A 20,347-nucleotide genomic window follows, 5' to 3' on the forward strand; every position below is an offset into this window, starting at 1 on the left:
TTACTATTAGTTACCGTATCTTTCGCCATGTGCCTAAATAATGTGCACCACACAGATAATAGAGTGTTCCATTGTACGTTGGTTCTCGTGTACTGTAATTGATGGCTTTGCTTATCCCTTTGAGCGCCGCCGTCGCTGTGAGTGATCTGCAAAATATCCGCTAAAAATTCCAGCGTCGCTCACAGGAACTGTATTTTTTTTTTTTTTTGTTAACAAAACTTCAATTCATTGACTTCAGATCATTGGTACTCTTTACCTAGAAGGGCGCCCACGATTTTGATCGTGGGCATCGTTAGGAAAAAAAAATTGCGTCGGTCGCATCGCATGACAGCGATTTCCCATAGGGAACAATGTTAAATGTCCCAATTTACCCGATTTTCCTGTTCAATGTCCCAATTGACCCGATTTTCCATAGGAAACAATGTTAAATGGCCCACAGAGCCCAAATAGGCACCCTGAAGTGTGAAATGGCCCCCACAATTGTTAACGCCACCCCACGATCAACGTCAACCCGAAGAGTGGCGAGCGCAGCGGTACGCGACCTACGACCTTTTCATACCCCCACTATCCACGTCGGCGTGGAGTTGAGAATAGAAAGTGTGGCGAGCGCAGCGAGCGCACCGAGCCCGAAGCGTGGCGAGGGGACGCGGACAGCTGTGAAGCCTGCGAGGGGACGCGTATACCTGTTAAGGTGTCCGCGGGGCTCACTGCGCTCGCCACGCTTCGGGCACGCTGCGCTCGCCACACTTTCTATTCTCAACTCCACGCCGACGTGGATAGTGGGGGTATGAAAAGGTCGTAGGACGCGTACCGCCGCCGCTCGTGGGCTCGCTGCGCTCGCCACGCTTCGGGTTGCCGTTGATTGTGGGGTGGCGTTAACAATTGTGGGGGCCATTTCACACTTCAGGGTGCCTATTTGGCCTCTGTGGGCCATTTAACATTGTTTCCTATGGAAAAATCGGGTCAATTGAGGCATTGAACATGAAAATTGGGTCAATTGAGACATTTAACCTTGTTCCCTATGGGAAATCGCGGGCATCGCGTCGGTCGCATCGCATGCGATTTTTTTAGTGCATGCAATGCCCGCGATGGCCGCGATAGGCACCCTTCTAGGTAAAGAGTACCGATCATTTGCCGGCAATAACTAGAGTGATTCGTATTCCTTGACTACGACCCTGGCATTTTACGCAAATACTTTGCACATCTCTCACCGCAACGTTGGCATGAAAAGGGTTAATCTATTGTGTGGTTGTCGGGTCTGATGGTCAGATCTGGGCAGAATGATGAGTACAGGTTTAGGCCTTCAGTAGGCAAATAGTACATTCTGGCCGGCGTTTGTGTCCGTGTTCAGCTGCAACACGGGACCTGCATGTTATATGTATTGTGCACAGGGTTCATTATTTTGTTCTCCTCTTTCAGAGCCCTCGGACCCCGTTCTCCGATATTGCGGATGATGAGCAGATCTTTAACGGTGGTGATGAGCTTTGGCAGAACCAGAGTCAGAGCCAGGATTTGTCCGAGATCACTGAGGAAGATCTTGAGCAGATCCGTGAGAAAGAAGACGCTGTAAAGCAGATTGAGGTACGGACTCGTCATATCCCGGCTCCTGAATAGTAACTGTGGTGGGAACGCTAAACCCAGGCTGCCTCTCTGGCATCCTGCAGGGCACCAGGCAATCCTGCATGCGGGTGTGTGTGTTATCCTAAGATGCCTGGCATAGTACCCTGCACTCAATTGTCCAACATTCTATTTTAGGTTGGTCTTGAGCACTTTTCAGGCCTTAAACCCTAAACACTAAATAGTTACTTGACTCGCTGAGTGATGGGATATGTGACACCTGTATACTGTGTGTGACTGAGGCTGTATACGGAGCAGACTGCGCTGAGTGATGTGATATGTGACACCTGTATACTGCGTGTGACTGAGGCTGTATACGGAGCAGACTGCGCTGAGTGATGTGATATGTGACACCTGTATACTGTGTGTGACTGAGGCTGTATACGGAGCAGACTGTGCTGAGTGATGTGGTATGTGACACCTGTATACTGCGTGTGACTGAGGCTGTATAAGGAGCAGACTGTGCTGAGTGATGTGATATGGGACACCTGTATACCGTGTGTGACTGAGACTGTATATGGAGCAGACTGCGCTGAGTGATGTGATATGTGACACCTGTATACTCTGTGTGACTGAGGCTGTATACGGAGCAGACTGCGCTGAGTGATGGGATATGTGACACCTGTATACTGTGTGTGACTGAGGCTGTATACGGAGCAGACTGTGCTGAGTGATGTGGTATGTGACACCTGTATACTGCGTGTGACTGAGGCTGTATAAGGAGCAGACTGTGCTGAGTGATGTGATATGGGACACCTGTATACCGTGTGTGACTGAGGCTGTATACGGAGCAGACTGCGCTGAGTGATGTGATATGTGACACCTGTATACTCTGTGTGACTGAGGCTGTATACGGAGCAGAGTGCGCTGAGTGATGTGATATGTGACACCTGTATACTGTGTGTGACTGAGGCTGTATACGGAGCAGACTGCGCTGAGTGATGTGATATGTGACACCTGTATACTGCGTGTGACTGAGGCTGTATACGGAGCAGACTGCGCTGAGTGATGTGATATGTGACACCTGTATACCGCATGTGACTGAGGCTGTATACGGAGCAGACTGCGCTGAGTGATGTGGTATGTGACACCTGTATACTGCGTGTGACTGAGGCTGTATACGGAGCAGACTGCGCTGAGTGATGTGATATGTGACACCTGTATACCGCATGTGACTGAGGCTGTATACGGAGCAGACTGCGCTGAGTGATGTGATATGTGACACCTGTATACTCTGTGTGACTGAGGCTGTATACGGAGCAGAGTGCGCTGAGTGATGTGATATGTGACACCTGTATACTGTGTGTGACTGAGACTGTATACGGAGCAGACTGCGCTGAGTGATGTGATATGTGACACCTGTATACTGCGTGTGACTGAGGCTGTATACGGAGCAGACTGCGCTGAGTGATGGGATATGTGACACCTGTATACTGCGTGTGACTGAGGCTGTATACGGAGCAGACTGCGCTGAGTGATGGGATATGTGACACCTGTATACCGCGTGTGACTGAGGCTGTATACGGAGCAGACTGCACTGAGTGATGGGATATGTGACACCTGTATACCGCGTGTGACTGAGGCTGTATACGGAGCAGACTGCGCTGAGTGATGTGATATGTGACACCTGTATACTGTGTGTGACTGAGGCTGTATACGGAGCAGAGTGCGCTGAGTGATGTGATATGTGACACCTGTATACTGTGTGTGACTGAGGCTGTATACGGAGCAGACTGCGCTGAGTGATGTGATATGTGACACCTGTATACTGCGTGTGACTGAGGCTGTATACGGAGCAGACTGCGCTGAGTGATGTGATATGTGATACCTGTATACCGCGTGTGACTGAGGCTGTATACGGAGCAGACTGCGCTGAGTGATGTGGTATGTGACACCTGTATACTGCGTGTGACTGAGGCTGTATACGGAGCAGACTGCGCTGAGTGATGTGATATGTGATACCTGTATACCGCATGTGACTGAGGCTGTATACGGAGCAGACTGCGCTGAGTGATGTGGTATGTGACACCTGTATACTGCGTGTGACTGAGGCTGTATACGGAGCAGACTGCGCTGAGTGATGGTATGTGACACCTGTATACTGTGTGTGACTGAGGCTGTTTACAGAGCAGACTGCGCTGAGTGATGTGATATGTGACACCTGTATACTGTGTGTGACTGAGGCTGTATACGGAGCAGACTGCGCTGAGTGATGTGATATGTGACACCTGTATACTGTGTGTGACTGAGGCTGTATACGGAGCAGACTGCGCTGAGTGATGTGATATGTGACACCTGTATACTGTGTATGACTGAGGCTGTATACGGGGCAGACTGCGCTGAGTGATGTGATATGTGACACCTGTATACCGCATGTGACTGAGGCTGTATACGGAGCAGACTGCGCTGAGTGATGTGATATGTGACACCTGTATACTGCGTGTGACTGAGGCTGTATACGGAGCGGACTGCGCTGAGTGATGTGATATGACACCTGTATACTGCGTGTGACTGAGGCTGTATACGGAGCAGACTGCGCTGAGTGATGTGATATGTGACACCTGTATACTGCGTGTGACTGAGGCTGTATACGGAGCGGACTGCGCTGAGTGATGTGATATGACACCTGTATACTGCGTGTGACTGAGGCTGTATACGGAGCAGACTGCGCTGAGTGATGTGATATGTGACACCTGTATACTGCGTGTGACTGAGGCTGTATACGGAGCAGACTGCGCTGAGTGATGTGATATGTGACACCTGTATACTGCGTGTGACTGAGGCTGTATACGGAGCGGACTGCGCTGAGTGATGTGATATGACACCTGTATACTGCGTGTGACTGAGGCTGTATACGGAGCAGACTGCGCTGAGTGATGGGATATGTGACACCTGTATACTGCGTGTGACTGAGGCTGTATACGAAGCAGACTGCGCTGAGTGATGTGATATGTGACACCTGTATACCGTGTGTGACTGAGGCTGTATACGGAGCAGACTGCGCTGAGTGATGTGATATGTAACACCTGTATACCGCGTGTGACTGAGGCTGTATACCGAGCAGACTGCGCTGAGTGATGTGATATGTGACACCTGTATACTGTGTGTGACTGAGGCAGTATACGGAGCAGACTGCGCTGAGTGATGTGATATGTGACACCTGTATACCGCGTGTGACTGAGGCTGTATACGGAGCAGACTGCGCTGAGTGATGTGATATGTGACACCTGTATACTGTGTGTGACTGAGGCTGTATACGGAGCAGACTGCGCTGAGTGATGTGATATGTGACACCTGTATACCGCGTGTGACTGAGGCTGTATACGGAGCAGACTGCGCTGAGTGATGTGATATGTGACACCTGTATACTGTGTGTGACTGAGGCAGTATACGGAGCAGACTGCGCTGAGTGATGGGATATGTGACACCTGTATACTGCGTGTGACTGGGGCTGTATACGGAGCAGACTGCCCTGTGATGTGATATGTGACACCTGTATACTGTGTGTGACTGAGGCTGTATACGGACAGACTGCGCTGAGTGATGTGATATGTGACACCTGTATACTGCGTGTGACTGAGGCTGTATACAGAGCAGACTGCACTGAGTGATGTGATATGTGACACCTGTATACTGTGTGTGACTGATGCTGTATACGGAGCAGACTGCGCTGAGTGATGTGATATGTGACACCTGTATACCGCGTGTGACTGAGGCTGTATACGGAGCAGACTGCGCTCAGTGATGTGATATGTGACACCTGTATACTGTGTGTGACTGAGGCAGTATACGGAGCAGACTGCGCTGAGTGATGTGATATGTGATACCTGTATACTGTGTGTGTGACTGAGGCTGTATATGGAGCAGACTGCGCTGAGTGATGGGATATGTGACACCTGTATACTGCGTGTGACTGAGGCTGTATATGGAGCAGACTGCGCTGAGTGATGTGACACCTGTATATTGCGTGTGACTGAGGCTGTATATGGAGCAGACTGCGCTGAGTGATGTGATATGTGACACCTGTATACTGCGTGTGACTGAGGCTGTATACGGAGCAGACTGCGCTGAGTGATGTAATATGTGACAACCGGAATACCGCGTGTGACAGGCTGTATACGGAGCAGACTGCGCTGAGTGATGGGATGTGACACCTGTATACTGCGTATGACTGAGGCTGTATACGGAGCAGACTGCGCTGAGTGATGTGATATGACACCTGTATACTGCGTGTGACTGAGGCTGTATATGGAGCAGACTGCGCTGAGTGATGTGATATGTGACACCTGTATACTGCGTGTGACTGAGGCTGTATACGGAGCAGACTGCGCTGAGTGATGTGATATGTGACAACCGGAATACCGCGTGTGACAGGCTGTATACGGAGCAGACTGCGCTGAGTGATGGGATGTGACACCTGTATACCGCGTGTGACTGAGGCTGTATACGGAGCAGACTGCGCTGAGTGATGTAATATGTGACAACCGGAATACCGCGTGTGACAGGCTGTATACGGAGCAGACTGCGCTGAGTGATGGGATGTGACACCTGTATACTGCGTATGACTGAGGCTGTATACGGAGCAGACTGCGCTGAGTGATGTGATATGTGACACCTGTATACTGCGTGTGACTGAGGCTGTATACGGAGCAGACTGCGCTCAGTGATGTGATATGTGACACCTGTATACTGTGTGTGACTGAGGCTGTATACGGAGCAGACTGCGCTGAGTGATGGGATATGTGACACCTGTATACTGCGTGTGACTGGGGCTGTATACGGAGCAGACTGCCCTGTGATGTGATATGTGACACCTGTATACTGTGTGTGACTGAGGCTGTATACGGACAGACTGCGCTGAGTGATGTGATATGTGACACCTGTATACTGCGTGTGACTGAGGCTGTATACAGAGCAGACTGCACTGAGTGATGTGATATGTGACACCTGTATACTGTGTGTGACTGAGGCTGTATACGGAGCAGACTGCGCTGAGTGATGTGATATGTGACACCTGTATACCGCGTGTGACTGAGGCTGTATACGGAGCAGACTGCGCTGAGTGATGTGATATGTGACACCTGTATACTGTGTGTGACTGAGGCAGTATACGGAGCAGACTGCGCTGAGTGATGTGATATGTGATACCTGTATACTGTGTGTGTGACTGAGGCTGTATACGAAGCAGACTGTGCTGAGTGATGTGATATGTGACACCTGTATGCTGTGTGTGACTGAGGCTGTATACGGAGCAGACTGCGCTGAGTGATGGGATATGTGACTCCTGTATACTGCGTGTGACTGAGGCTGTATACGGAGCAGACTGCGCTGAGTGATGGGATATGTGACTCCTGTATACTGCGTGTGACTGAGGCTGTATATGGAGCAGACTGCGCTGAGTGATAGGATATGTGACACCTGTATACTGCGTGTGACTGAGGCTGTATACGGAGCAGACTGTGCAGTGATATGATATGTGACACCTGTATACTGCGTGTGACTGAGGCTGTATACGAAGCAGACTGTGCTGAGTGATGTGATATGTGACACCTGTATGCTGTGTGTGACTGAGGCAGTATACAGAGCAGACTGCGCTGAGTGATGGTATATGTGACACCTGTATACTGCGTGTGACTGAGGCTGTATACAGAGCAGACTGTGCTGAGTGATGGTATATGTGACACCTGTATACTGCGTGTGACTGAGGCTGTAAACGGAGCAGACTGCGCTCAGTGATGTGATATGTGACACCTGTATACTGTGTGTGACTGAGGCTGTATACGGAGCAGACTGCGCTGAGTGATGGGATATGTGACACCTGTATACTGCGTGTGACTGAGGCTGTATACGAAGCAGACTGCGCTGAGTGATGTGATATGTGACACCTGTATACTGCGTGTGACTGAGGCTGTATACGAAGCAGACTGTGCTGAGTGATGTGATATGTGACACCTGTATGCTGTGTGTGACTGAGGCTGTATACGGAGCAGACTGCGCTGAGTGATGGGATATGTGACTCCTGTATACTGCGTGTGACTGAGGCTGTATACGGAGCAGACTGCGCTGAGTGATGGGATATGTGACTCCTGTATACTGCGTGTGACTGAGGCTGTATATGGAGCAGACTGCGCTGAGTGATAGGATATGTGACACCTGTATACTGCGTGTGACTGAGGCTGTATACGGAGCAGACTGTGCAGTGATATGATATGTGACACCTGTATACTGCGTGTGACTGAGGCTGTATACGGAGCAGACTGTGCTGAGTGATGTGATATGTGACACCTGTATACTGTGTGTGACTGAGGCTGTATACAGAGCAGACTGTGCTGAGTGATGTGATATGTGACACCTGTATACTGCGTGTGACTGAGGCTGTATACGGAGCAGATTGCGCTGAGTGATGTGATACGTGACACCTGTATACTGCGTGTGACTGAGGCTGTATACGGAGCAGACTGCGCTGTGATATGATATGTAGCACATTGTATATTGATCAGATATTCAGTCGCACATAGATATACACGTATCACAGGTTAGTATGTGTTATACCCCAGTACTTTGGACCTTATTGCCGCAGCTTTTTTCCTGCCCATTGTGCTGTTATCTATGACCTTGTTTGTAATTCAAACCAATTCCTGCGCGGTTAAGATCTGTTACGAAGTGAGCGGCTTGATTTGCGACTAATATACCATACAGCTCGCGTCTCGGATTGGCTGAGTCGCCCTGGTGCCTCACTGTGTATTGGGGCTGGGGGTATGCACACACACCTGTATTCTGTGGATGTAGTCTCTTATGCCGGCCGTATGATCTGGGAACACAACACGTGTACAGGACCAACACGAACCAATATAACCGGATTTCTGGGACAATTAATCTGGGGATCTATCATGTAGGGATAGCGGTAATATATCACACACTAAATTCCCAGTCTCTGGAACATACTCAGCATGGTGGGAGTATAACATAGAAACATAGAGTGTGACGGCAGATAAGAGCCACTTGGCCCATCTAGTCTGCCTCTTTTTTAAACATGTGACCTCAAACCATATTTGATCCTTATTTTTTTGTAAGGATATCAATATGCTTATCCCAAGCATGTTTAAATTGTACTACTGTATTTGCGTCTACCACCTCTGATGGGAGGCTATTCCACTTATCTACTACCCTTTCTGTGTAGTAATTCTTCCTCACATTTCCCCTGAATCTTCCTCCCTCTAGTGTCAGTGCATGTCCTTGTGTTCTGCTGCTCCTCTTCCTGTGGAGAATGTCTCCCACCTGTACCTTCCTCCCCCCAGTGTCAGTGCATGTCCTCGTGTTCTGCTGCTCCTCTTCCTGTGAAGAATGTCTCCCACCAGTACCTTCCTCCCTCTAGTGTCAGTGCGTGTCCTCGTGTTCTGCTGCTCCACTACCTGTGAAGAATGTCTCCCACCTGTACCTTCCTCCCCCTAGTGTCAGTGCATGTCCTCGTGTTCTGCTGCTCCTCTTCCTGTGAAGAATGTCTCCCACCTGTACCTTCCTCCCTCTAGTGTCAGTGCATGTCCTCGTGTTCTGCTGCTCCTCTTCCTGTGAAGAATGTCTCCCACCTGTACCTTCCTCCCTCTAGTGTCAGTGCATGTCCTCGTGTTCTGCTGCTCCTCTTCCTGTGAAGAATGTCTCCCACCTGTCCCTTCCTCCCTCTAGTGTCAGTGCATGTCCTCGTGTTCTGCTGCTCCTCTTCCTGTGAAGAATGTCTCCCACCTGTACCTTCCTCCCTCTAGTGTCAGTGCATGTCCTCGTGTTCTGCTGCTCCTCTTCCTGTGAAGAATGTCTCCCACCTGTACCTTCCTCCCCCTAGTGTCAGTGCATGTCCTCGTGTTCTGCTGCTCCTCTTCCTGTGACTAATGTCTCCCACCTGTACCTTCCTCCCCCTAGTGTCAGTGCATGTCCTCTTTTTCTGCTGCTCCTCTTCCTGTGAAGAATGTCACCCACCTGTACCTTCCTACCTCTAGTGTATGTCCTCGTGTTCTGCTGCTCCTCTTCCTGTGACCAATGTCTCCCACCTGTACCTTCCTCCCTCTAGTGTCAGTGCATGTCCTCGTGTTCTGCTGCTCCTCTTCCTGTGAAGAATGCCTCCCACCTGTACCTTCCTCCCTCTAGTGTCAGTGCATGTCCTCGTGTTCTGCTGCTCCTCTTCCTGTGAAGAATGCCTCCCACCTGTACCTTCCTCCCTCTAGTGTCAGTGCATGTCCTCGTGTTCTGCTGCTCCTCTTCCTGTGAAGAATGTCTCCCACCTGTACCTTCCTCCCTCTAGTGTCAGTGCATGTCCTCGTGTTCTGCTGCTCCTCTTCCTGTGACTAATGTCTCCCACCTGAATCTTCCTCCCCCCGGTGTCAGTGCAGGTCCTCGTGTTCTGCTGCTCCTCTTCCTGTGAAGAATGTCTCCCACCTGTACCTTCCTCCCTCTAGTGTCAGTGCGTGTCCTCGTGTTCTGCTGCTCCTCTTCCTGTGAAGAACGTCTCCCACTTGTACCTTCCTCCCTCTAGTGTCAGTGCATGTCCTTGTGTTCTGCTGCTCCTCTTCCTGTGAAGAATGTCTCCCACCTGTACCTTCCTCCCTCTAGTTTCAGTGCATGTCCTCGTGTTCTGCTGCTCCTCTTCCTGTGACTAATGTCTCCCACCTGTACCTTCCTCCCCCTAGTGTCAGTGCATGTCCTCTTTTTCTGCTGCTCCTCTTCCTGTGAAGAATGTCACCCACCTGTACCTTCCTACCTCTAGTGTATGTCCTCGTGTTCTGCTGCTCCTCTTCCTGTGACCAATGTCTCCCACCTGTACCTTCCTCCCTCTAGTGTCAGTGCATGTCCTCGTGTTCTGCTGCTCCTCTTCCTGTGAAGAATGTCTCCCACCTGTACCTTCCTCCCTCTAGTGTCAGTGCATGTCCTCGTGTTCTGCTGCTCCTCTTCCTGTGACTAATGTCTCCCACCTGAATCTTCCTCCCCCCGGTGTCAGTGCAGGTCCTCGTGTTCTGCTGCTCCTCTTCCTGTGAAGAATGTCTCCCACCTGTACCTTCCTCCCCCTAGTGTCAGTGCATGTCCTCGTGTTCTGCTGCTCCTCCTCCTGTGAAGAATGTCTCCCACCTGTACCTTCCTCCCTCTAGTGTCAGTGCATGTCCTCGTGTTCTGCTGCTCCTCTTCCTGTGAAGAATGTCTCCCACCTGTACCTTCCTCCCTCTAGTGTCAGTGCATGTCCTCGTGTTCTGCTGCTCCTCTTCCTGTGAAGAATGTCTCCCACCTGTACCTTCCTCCCTCTAGTGTCAGTGCATGTCCTCGTGTTCTGCTGCTCCTCTTCCTGTGAAGAATGTCTCCCACCTGTACCTTCCTCCCTCTAGTGTCAGTGCATGTCCTCGTGTTCTGTTGCTCCTCTTCCTGTGAAGAACGTCTCCCACTTGTACCTTCCTCCCTCTAGTGTCAGTGCATGTCCTTGTGTTCTGCTGCTCCTCTTCCTGTGAAGAATGTCTCCCACCTGTACCTTCCTCCCTCTAGTTTCAGTGCATGTCCTCGTGTTCTGCTGCTCCTCTTCCTGTGAAGAATGTCTCCCACCTGTACCTTGTTAAAGCCCTTGATATATTTGTCGGGGTGGACCAACGTTCTGCTAATAGAGGAAGGGAACTATTAGGTCCCGGTGGGCTTTCAATAAGCTGTTTCCACGACTACGTTACCACATGTGTGCATGAGGCAGCTTATCGCCCACTGCGTCTGCGCTTTGATGCCGAAATCTGTTTGATGATGTTTTATATCAAGGGAACAGATAGGTGGCGGCATTGTGGCAGGTGGTCGCTGATACACAGGATGAGAGGGACACCGCCGGGAGAAGCCGGGACTCGCGGAGGATATTATGCTGCATCTATTGTGTTTCTTGCTGGAATGCTCTGCGCTGCGGCTACAGGATGTGACAGAGCAGCGTCTGATGCATGTGTCTGGGGAACCTCCGTGTAGCCTCCTGGGACATCAGTTGTTCATATGATTTTCTTTGATCCTTCTGTAATCAGGAATGGAGGCTGTATCTGTCCCCTGTGCCCTCCTAGTCATCACTTTCCATTGTATCTCCTAGGCTAGCATCCTATGATGGCTCCTGGGGTGTCACATATAGCCTACACCAGTGATGGCTAACCTGGACACGCCAGCTGTTGTACTACACATCTCAGCATGCCCTGCATCTGGACAAATAGTAAAACTGTTGCAGGGCATGCTGGGATGTGTAGTACAACAACAGCTGGCGTGTCAAGGTTAGCCATCACTGGCCTACACTCTTGGTTATGGTCACTACAATGTCACACCGCTCTATGCTGCTTCTGTCACATTGGCACTATCGACCAGTGAGACTTACATCAGTAGTAGGGAAATTAGGGAAACACTTTTAAAACAAAGAGTTGTAGAATATCTAAAAACCAGCAACTTACAGGATCCAAAACAGCATGGGTTTACTGGGGGAAGATCATGTCAAACAAATCTTATTGACTTTTTTGACTGGGTGACTAAAGTAATAGATCAAGGTGGGGCTGTAGATGTAGCTTATCTAGACTTTAGTAAAGCTTTTGACACTGTCCCACATCGCAGACTGTTAAATAAACTTGAAAGTTGGGATTGGAGTCTAAGATAGTTGAATGGATAAGAGCATGGTTGCAGGACAGAAAACAGAGAGTTGTAGTAAACGGAGTACAGTCACAGGAGGGAAAGGTTACAAGTGGAGTACCCCAGGGATCTGTACTTGGACCGGTGCTTTTTACTATCTTTATTGGTGATATTGCAAATGGAATTGAGGGTAAAATATGCCTTTTTGCAGATGACACAAAGGTATGCAACAGGTTAGACACACCAGTAGGGGTAAAACAAATGATTGATGATCTAGGTCAGGGGTGGCCAACCGGTCAGAGGTAAAGAGCCAAAAAATATCTGTAGTCAAGCTAAAGAGCCAACAACATGTGCGCGCCTTCGACGCGCGTGCCAAAAAAGGGGCATGGTCTATTTGGACCTCTTGGGTGGGTGTGATACACATATGCCTCCAATAGTGCAGTGCCATATATACATATGCCCCCAATAGTGCCAGATACACATATGCTCCCACGGTGCCAGGTATGCCCCCCACGGTGCTGGGTATGCCCCACGGTGCCACAAACTGCTATGCCCCCATAGTGCCAAAAAGCTGCTATGCCCCCACAGTGCCAAAAAGCTGCTATGCCCCCACAGTGCCAAAAAGCTGCTATGCCCCCACAGTGCCAAAAAGCTGCTATGCCCCCACAGTGCCAAAAAGCTGCTATGCCCCCACAGTGCCAAAAAGCTGATATGCCCCCACAGTGCCAAAAAGCTGATATGCCCCCACAGTGCCAAAAAGCTGATATGCCCCTACAGTGCCAAAAAGCTGATATGCCCCCACAGTGCCAAAAAGCTGATATGCCCCCACAGTGCCAAAAAGCTGATATGCCCCCACAGTGCCAAAAAGCTGATATGCCCCCACAGTGCCAAAAAGCTGATATGCCCCCACAGTGCCAAAAAGCTGATATGCCCCCACAGTGCCAAAAAGCTGATATGCCCCCACAGTGCCAAAAAGCTGATATGCCCCCACAGTGCCAAAAAGCTGATATGCCCCCACAGTGCCACAAACTGCTATGCCCCCACAGTGCCACAAACTGCTATGCCCCCACAGTGCCACAAACTGCTATGCCCCCACAGTGCCACAATCTGCTATGCCCCCACAGTGCCACAACTGCTATGCCCCCACAGTGCTACAATCTGCTATGCCCCCACAGTGCTAATTTCCCAGCAGCAGCACTCACTGTTGTTGTTGCTGCTGCTGCCGGGCGGGGAGAGGACAGTCTGGCATCCCCCTGCAGTCCTGTCATGTCACCGAGGGGAGGAGAGCACAGCACACCACGCATCTCCTTCCCCCCCTCACTTCCCTGTGACTGGGCCGTCCACCAATCAAAGCTTGTGGGCCGGCTCCTGATTGGCTGCCAGCCCGCAAGCTCTGATTGGCGGATGACCCAGTCACAAGGATGCACAGTGAGGGGTAGGAGAGATAAGCGATGCGCTCTCTCCTCCCCTCAGAAGGAGAAGGGATTCGAGGAACCGGCAGCGGGTGATGGGGACAGACGGTGGGCGGCGGACAGCAGTGGGAGCAGGAGCCGCACTTTAACAGGGGGAGAGCCGCATGCGGCTCTAGAGCCACAGGTTGGCCACCCCTGGTCTACATCACAGATCACCAAATAGGTCGAGTTTGACCATTTCTGTTGTTTATTATATGACACCATCGCCAGACATCCCCTGTCATGCGCCTGTGAGGGGTGGCGGCGTCGGGCTGCTCGTCTCCGCCGCACACAGATATTATTATTATTATTATTATTATAATTTTATTTATAAGGCGCCACAAGTGTTTCGCAGCGCCGTACAAAGGAACAATACAGGGAAACAAAACTTGGCATAACATTGAATAAATAACAAAAATACAGTACAAATAAAGAGCGCCACAGATCAATACACATTACAGCTTGGATATAAGTAGTGAGGACTCAATCAACATACAACTAGAGGCTTGAGGCCAATGATGGAGAGGAGTATGCAGATGGTCACTGAGTGTTGGAGTAAAGGAGAGCTGTGAGTGAAATGTGAAGAGAAGTGGGCTTTGACAACAGGAGGGAAGAGGGCCCTACTCGGAGGAGCTTACAATCTAGTAGGAAGGGGAGACAGACAGATTACAAGAGGTGCAAGCGAGGGGGTGGTGGTTAGATAGCAGGATGTAAACAGGAAACAGGCAAGGGGTCGGAGAACCAGCTGGTTTATGCAGTGGAAGGGTACGCTTTGATGAATAGGTGAGTTTTCAGTGCCCGTTTGAAGCTTTGCAAGGTCGGGGAGAGTCTAATGGAGCGAGGGAGTGCGTTCCACTGAAGGGGTGCAGCACGGGCAAAGTCCTGTACTCTAGCATGGGAAGCAGTGATCAGGGTGGAGGAGAGACGAGAGTCGTCAGCTGACCGTAGAGGGCGGGAGGGTGTATGAATGGAGATGAGGTTAGAGATATATGGAGCAATGGAATTAGAGATGGCCCTGTATGTGAGTGTGAGGTGTTTGAAGAGGATTCTGTAGGGGAATGGAAGCCAGTGCAGATTTTGTTGAAGGGGAGTAGCAGAATTAGAGCGGCGGGAGAGGAAGATAAGCCTGGCTGCAGCATTGAGGACAGATTGGAGAGGAGCTAGTTGGGATTGAGCAAGGCCGGTGAATATACGCGTGTCGCATGAATCCTACGTCCGCACTGCGACTGAGCCTCTGATCTGTACACACAGCGCCACAATGCAGCGACTGCAGCGTTCTCCAACACAAGTTCTGCTCCATATACAAACAGGGGTGGATGGAAGGGCCCACCCCAAAATGTCGACAGGCACACATGGTTTACATATACAAAATGTTGACACAAAAATTGTTGACTCATGAAAGAGGCTTTTCTTTTTTGGGGGGGTTCCATTTTTGTAGATTTCAACACATGAACCCCAAATTAGTGCACCGGTCCCCACGTGGCTCCCCTGCATTCGCCATGCTTCCGACTGGCAATCACAGCCCATGTTTTAATAAAAAACCTCATGTCAACCTTTTGGTGTATTGACCTATCGTTGGAATCCAACACACAAATGACTCCGCAAAGTCTCTTGGTGTGTCACATTGCGACGGACATATTATCAGCAGAAATAACGTCGCCTGATGTTTGCAGAATTGCACAGATTCGGTGGCGGATCAGTCCTGGCAGGCGTCTCGCGCTGGGTGTGTAATGCGTTCACATGTTTCCTGGCGTATGTGGTTATTAGGCCAACACTATTGGTCGACATGGGAATATTTGATCCTGTCCACCCTTTGATCCTTTTGACCTTTTTTCATTGGTCGACCTTTTGCCTATTGACAGTCGACCAAACAGTCCACACCCCTTTCTTGGTGACGACGTGCGTTAAATTGGGAGCTTGCAATGTAAATGTGCAATCATGCTGTATTTAGTTTGGGCAGAAGCCAGTTCCCGTACCAGTATGTGGAGCACCCAGAGGAGATCCTCCCTGGGTCTGTGCAGTGACCGTCAGTGATCTGTGCAGGACCCAGCGTCAGTGATTACTGCAGCATGATACGAGCGCTTACACTATTATACTATCACGGATGAGACGTAGCCCGTGTAGCGTGTTGTCAGACCACAGCCCGATGCTCACGTTAGCATGTAACCGATATCATTGTTGGCCCTCGATGTATTAGATCTTCTTTCAGTTCAGTGATTTAGTTTCCGTTCCTTACGACAACGTATCCCTCTGGATTTAATGCCCCCAGTAAAGTGGATTGATTCATTGCTGTGGCCCTGTATCCCCTCTTCTCCGCGGTACAGACCACTAATGAAGTTCACCCTCATTCGTCTTCTCTCCGACTCCATTGACAAAGAAAGCGCCGCAGTTTGACACCGGACATTTTTCTACCGTCTGTGTCACAGCCGCAATCGCCGGAGATTTACAGCCTATGACAAGTCCAAATCCAATCTACAAACAAAATTGAATCTATCCTCACAATGCCGGGGATATCGCCGCTATTTTTTCTTAAAAGGTAAAAGAATTGAGGGCAAAGAGTGAGGTTTTCGGAGGGGAGGTAAGAAAATAGTCTTTAGATTGGAAGACTAAATCTAGCAGAGAAAATAGATTTCAGAGTTACTAAAAACTATTCTCTGGCTTTATTGCAGTGTCAGATTGCGGAGGCGGCAACTCGCTGGTTCTGGGGATTAACCCTTTTGGGGTGCGGCTGCTGAAATGGCCACATTGTGTTCTTGGTTATATTGTGTTCTGTAGTACTATATTCTACAAATATCAGAATTGGCTCCTACGTGTACCATGGCCTGCAAGCCAAAACTTACCCGGAAAGGCTAAAAGAGCTTAACATGTCCCCTCCAGTCTTGTGTCCTGCTCCCCTCCAGACTGTCCTCACTGACCTCCCGCGCCCCCAGCTCACTCCCCTCCAGTCCTCACTGACCTCCCGCGCTCCCAGCTCTCTCCCCCCCAGTCTGTCCTCAATGACCTCCAGCACTACCAGCTCGCTCCCCTCCAGTCTGTCCTCAATGACCTCCCGCGCTCCCAGCTCGCTCCCCTCCAGTCCTCACTGACCTCCCATGCTCCCAGCTCTCTCCCCCCCAGTCTGGCCTCCCGTGCTACCAGCTCGCTCCCCCCCTCAGTCTGTCCTCTCTGCCCTCCAACGCTACCAGCTCTCTTCCCTACAGTCTGTCCTCACTGACCTCCCGCACTACCAGCTCGCTCCCCTCCAGTCCTCACTGGTCTCCTGCTCTCCCAGCTCACTCCCCTTCAGTCTGTCCTCACTGACCTCCCGTGCTACCAGCTCGCTCCCCTCCAGTCTGTCCTCTCTTCCCTCCAACGCTACCAGCTCTCTCCCCTACAGTCTGTCCTCACGGGCCTCCTGTGCTACCAGCTCGCTCCCCTCCAGTCTGTCCTCAATGACCTCCTGTGCGAACAGCTTGCTCCCCTCCAGTCTGTCCTCACTGGCCTCCAGCACTACCAGCTCACTCCCCTCCAGTCTGTCCTCTCTGCCCTCCAACGCTACCTGCTCTCTCCCATCCAGTCCTCACTGGTCTCCTGCTCTCCCAGCTCACTCCTTCAGTCTGTCCTCGCTGACCTCCCGCACTACCAGCTTGCTCCCCTCCAGTCCTCACTGGCCTCCTGTGCTCCCAGCTCTCTCCCCTCCAGTCTGTCCTCACTGGCCTCCTGTGCTCCCAGCTCTCTCCCCTCCAGTCTGTCCTTACTGGCCTCCTGTGCTCCCAGCTCACTCTTCTCCAGTCTGTCCTCACTGGCCTACCGCGCTACCTGCTCACTCCTCTCCAGTCTGTCCTCACTGGCCTACCGCGCTCCCAGCTCTCTCCCCTCCAGTCTGTCCTCACTGGCCTCCCGCGCTACCTGCTCACTCCCCTCCAGTCTGTCATCACTGACCTCCTGTGCTCCCAGCTCGCTCCCCTCCAGTCTGTCATCACTGACCTCCTGTGCTCCCAGCTCGCTCCCCTCCAGTCTGTCCTCACTGGCCTCTTGCATTACTAGCTCACTCCCCTCCAGTCTGTCCTCACTGGCCTCTTGCACTACTAGCTCGCTCCCCTCCAGTCCTCACTGGTCTCCTGCTCCCCTCCAGTCTGTCCTCACTGGCCTCCTGCGCTACCTGATCACTCCCCTCCAGTCTGTCCTTACTGGCCTCCCGCACTACCAGCTCATTCCCCTCCAGTCTGTCCTCACTGGCCTCCTGCACTCCCAGCTCACTCCCCTCCAGTCTGGAACCAGCTCCCTAGCTTTATTAGCTTACCTCGAGCCTGGCAAAGCTTCAAACATTCACTGAAAACCCACCTGTTTATCACAGCGCACCCTTCCACATAACCTAGCACCTCAGGGAGAGAGAAAGATGGGCAGCACATGTCACCCACTGCTGGAGCAGGCGGGGAGGTAGATGTAGGTCTCCCATGTAGGTGGTCTGTGTCTGATGAGCATACTACTAGCAGTATAGGGGGAGTAGGCTGGCTCTGTGCCATCCTGATTACAGCAAAGGATATGTCAGCCGTGACAGCGGAGTTTGGGGGATAAGACATCGCTTGCTGGGGAGTTACTGCTTCCTGCTGCTGGGAGCACAGAGCTGCTTAGGGGATTACTTCAGACATTTCATTAAGGTCTAGATTTAACATATTTATAGAACCAGGACAGAATACAGTTGCTTGTGTGCTATTAATATTGACAGGTTAAGGAGAAGTGATAGGGCCTTAAATGTAGCAATCGCAGCTCAGGAAATGAGCTCCCGGACCATCACATCAAGGGATGGCTTAGATCTCATAGCTATTACTGAGCCGTGGTGTAGAGATAATCATGTGTGGGACAGCGCTATTCCCCGTTACACCGTGCTCGTAGCCGCTGCGTCATGTATAGGGGAGCTGCTGTGATGCTGGGCTCTGCAGATCAGACCGAGCGAGGCTACCTGTACGGGGTCTCTGCAATGCCAGTGCTGAGCATTCTGGGGCATCAGATGCAGCGTTCATGGAGGACAGCGTTCCCCAGGGGGTTACGCTCCAGGGTGACAACCGTGGGGATTCACATGCAAGATGGCCAGTGCGGGACCTCATCCTACTGATTTCACTTTCATTTTGGCCCAAATGCAGACCGCCTCTGCGGAACTTAGGTGTCATGGTTGTAGGCGATTAGCATGTTCCCTTTAAACTTGTTGTGAAACCAGTTAGTGACATACTGTACATGTAGGAGGTGTTAGACGGTTGTGACCCACATGTCACTAATCCAGGTAATGTGATGTTCCACATCTGCTTTATGTGGAGATGAGCTCTCCTGCTTTATCTACTGACTTTCCCTCTCTGGTGCCCAAATAACCAAAGACATATTCTCAGTAGTTTAAGTACATGACCTACTGATCTCTATACTCTGAGCAATCCTGCACCGTCTTCCCGCACAGCTTCTAGCCGCGACCTCTGCCGTCCTCCTGTGCGACCTTGGTCAAATTATTTTATTTCGCCTCGTATTAAAAGGAATCGTAAACTCCCAGTGGGATTAATTGTGCCTCGTTCCTTTTGTTCTGTGCTGCGCCCTTTAGCCTGGCAATACTTCTGAACAATTGTCATTGTTATATTGCTTAGACCGAGAACCTAATCCTGACCCTCAGTCCGAGTTGTGGCCCCTGGAGAGTGCCGCCTGCCGTCATTTGCTGCCGGGAAGACGTGGAACCGCGTTCATCTTCATCAAAGCCTAGAAACATTCCCACATTGCAGCAGATAGTTCTGTGCTTCCAGAATATGCTTAGACGGCATCGCTGGTATGTCGTTCGGGAGATAAATGAGATTTGGGGTTTTAGTGTTTCCTGGTCACCTGCAGTCCTGGCTCGTTCTGCTGCTGCTGAACCTGACTTTCCTCTGCTGTGATATAAGCTCCGCATTACTAAGAACCCGCAGAGCGACGTCTAGAAGTGGCCGTGCTGGTGCGATGCGCAGGAAAGTGATGTGCCTGATGTCTCCGTCAGGGATATGTCGGCCTGATTATCTGCAGTGCTTGTTATGAATAAATAACGGGAATCTACATTTGCTTACAGGAGCAGAGCAGCCATTAGCGGGGATGGTGGTGCAGTGCTCACTCTGAGATCTGCTCTGTAGCTGCACAGAACTTTTTGTGTGCACAGGTTCTGCAGAGTCTTTCTGAAACCTTCGCACCACTGCAGTATTTGTTATGTAGCAAAATGGATTACAGTGGCCGTACACAGGTCCGATTTCGACGGATATATTGGGTATAATCAGCCCCAATCAGGGTTGCTTGACATCAGGTCTGATACGATGCACATTCCCGTGCACATCAAATCAGAGCCCGGAGGTCTTTTGTGTAACACATAAGATTAATTGGAATCGTACCATCAGCAGCACATTGTGGATGCTTTTTAGCACCTGTGATGTAACGCAACCAATTTCCTTTGTACTTTCCAGCAGCTCACAGGAGTTCTATTACATGCGATAAATTACATGTCGGTTATTTCATGGGGGGGGGGTTTCGAGTAAAACTGGTCCGGCTTGTGCCTCCGATCAGTCAGATCTGTGTATGGGCACCCGTAATGCTGGCCACACATCAGACCAACTTTCCTCCAACCATCCAACTAGTTGCTTGGATGGAATAAAAATCTGGTACTGCATGGGAGCAAAGGACAATCAGAAACA

At 50.7% G+C, this 20,347-nt stretch overlaps 1 protein-coding gene across 7 annotated transcripts in view; it reads left to right on the forward strand.

The window, feature by feature from the left end:
- Window positions 1-20,347, forward strand: part of TSNARE1 (t-SNARE domain containing 1) — a 281,169-nt gene that overhangs the window by 156,064 nt on the left and 104,758 nt on the right. For all 7 annotated transcript variants that reach the window (XM_083144956.1, XM_083144957.1, XM_083144951.1 and 4 more), the window contains one exon: window positions 1,420-1,581. In XM_083144956.1, coding sequence (XP_083001082.1) covers window positions 1,420-1,581 — 162 coding nt within the window. The remainder of the gene's footprint in view (window positions 1-1,419; window positions 1,582-20,347) is intronic.

This window comes from Crinia signifera, chromosome 5, assembly GCF_055691185.1.
Source record: "Crinia signifera chromosome 5, ASM5569118v1, whole genome shotgun sequence".
In the NCBI taxonomy this organism is placed as follows: Eukaryota; Metazoa; Chordata; class Amphibia; order Anura; family Myobatrachidae; genus Crinia; species Crinia signifera.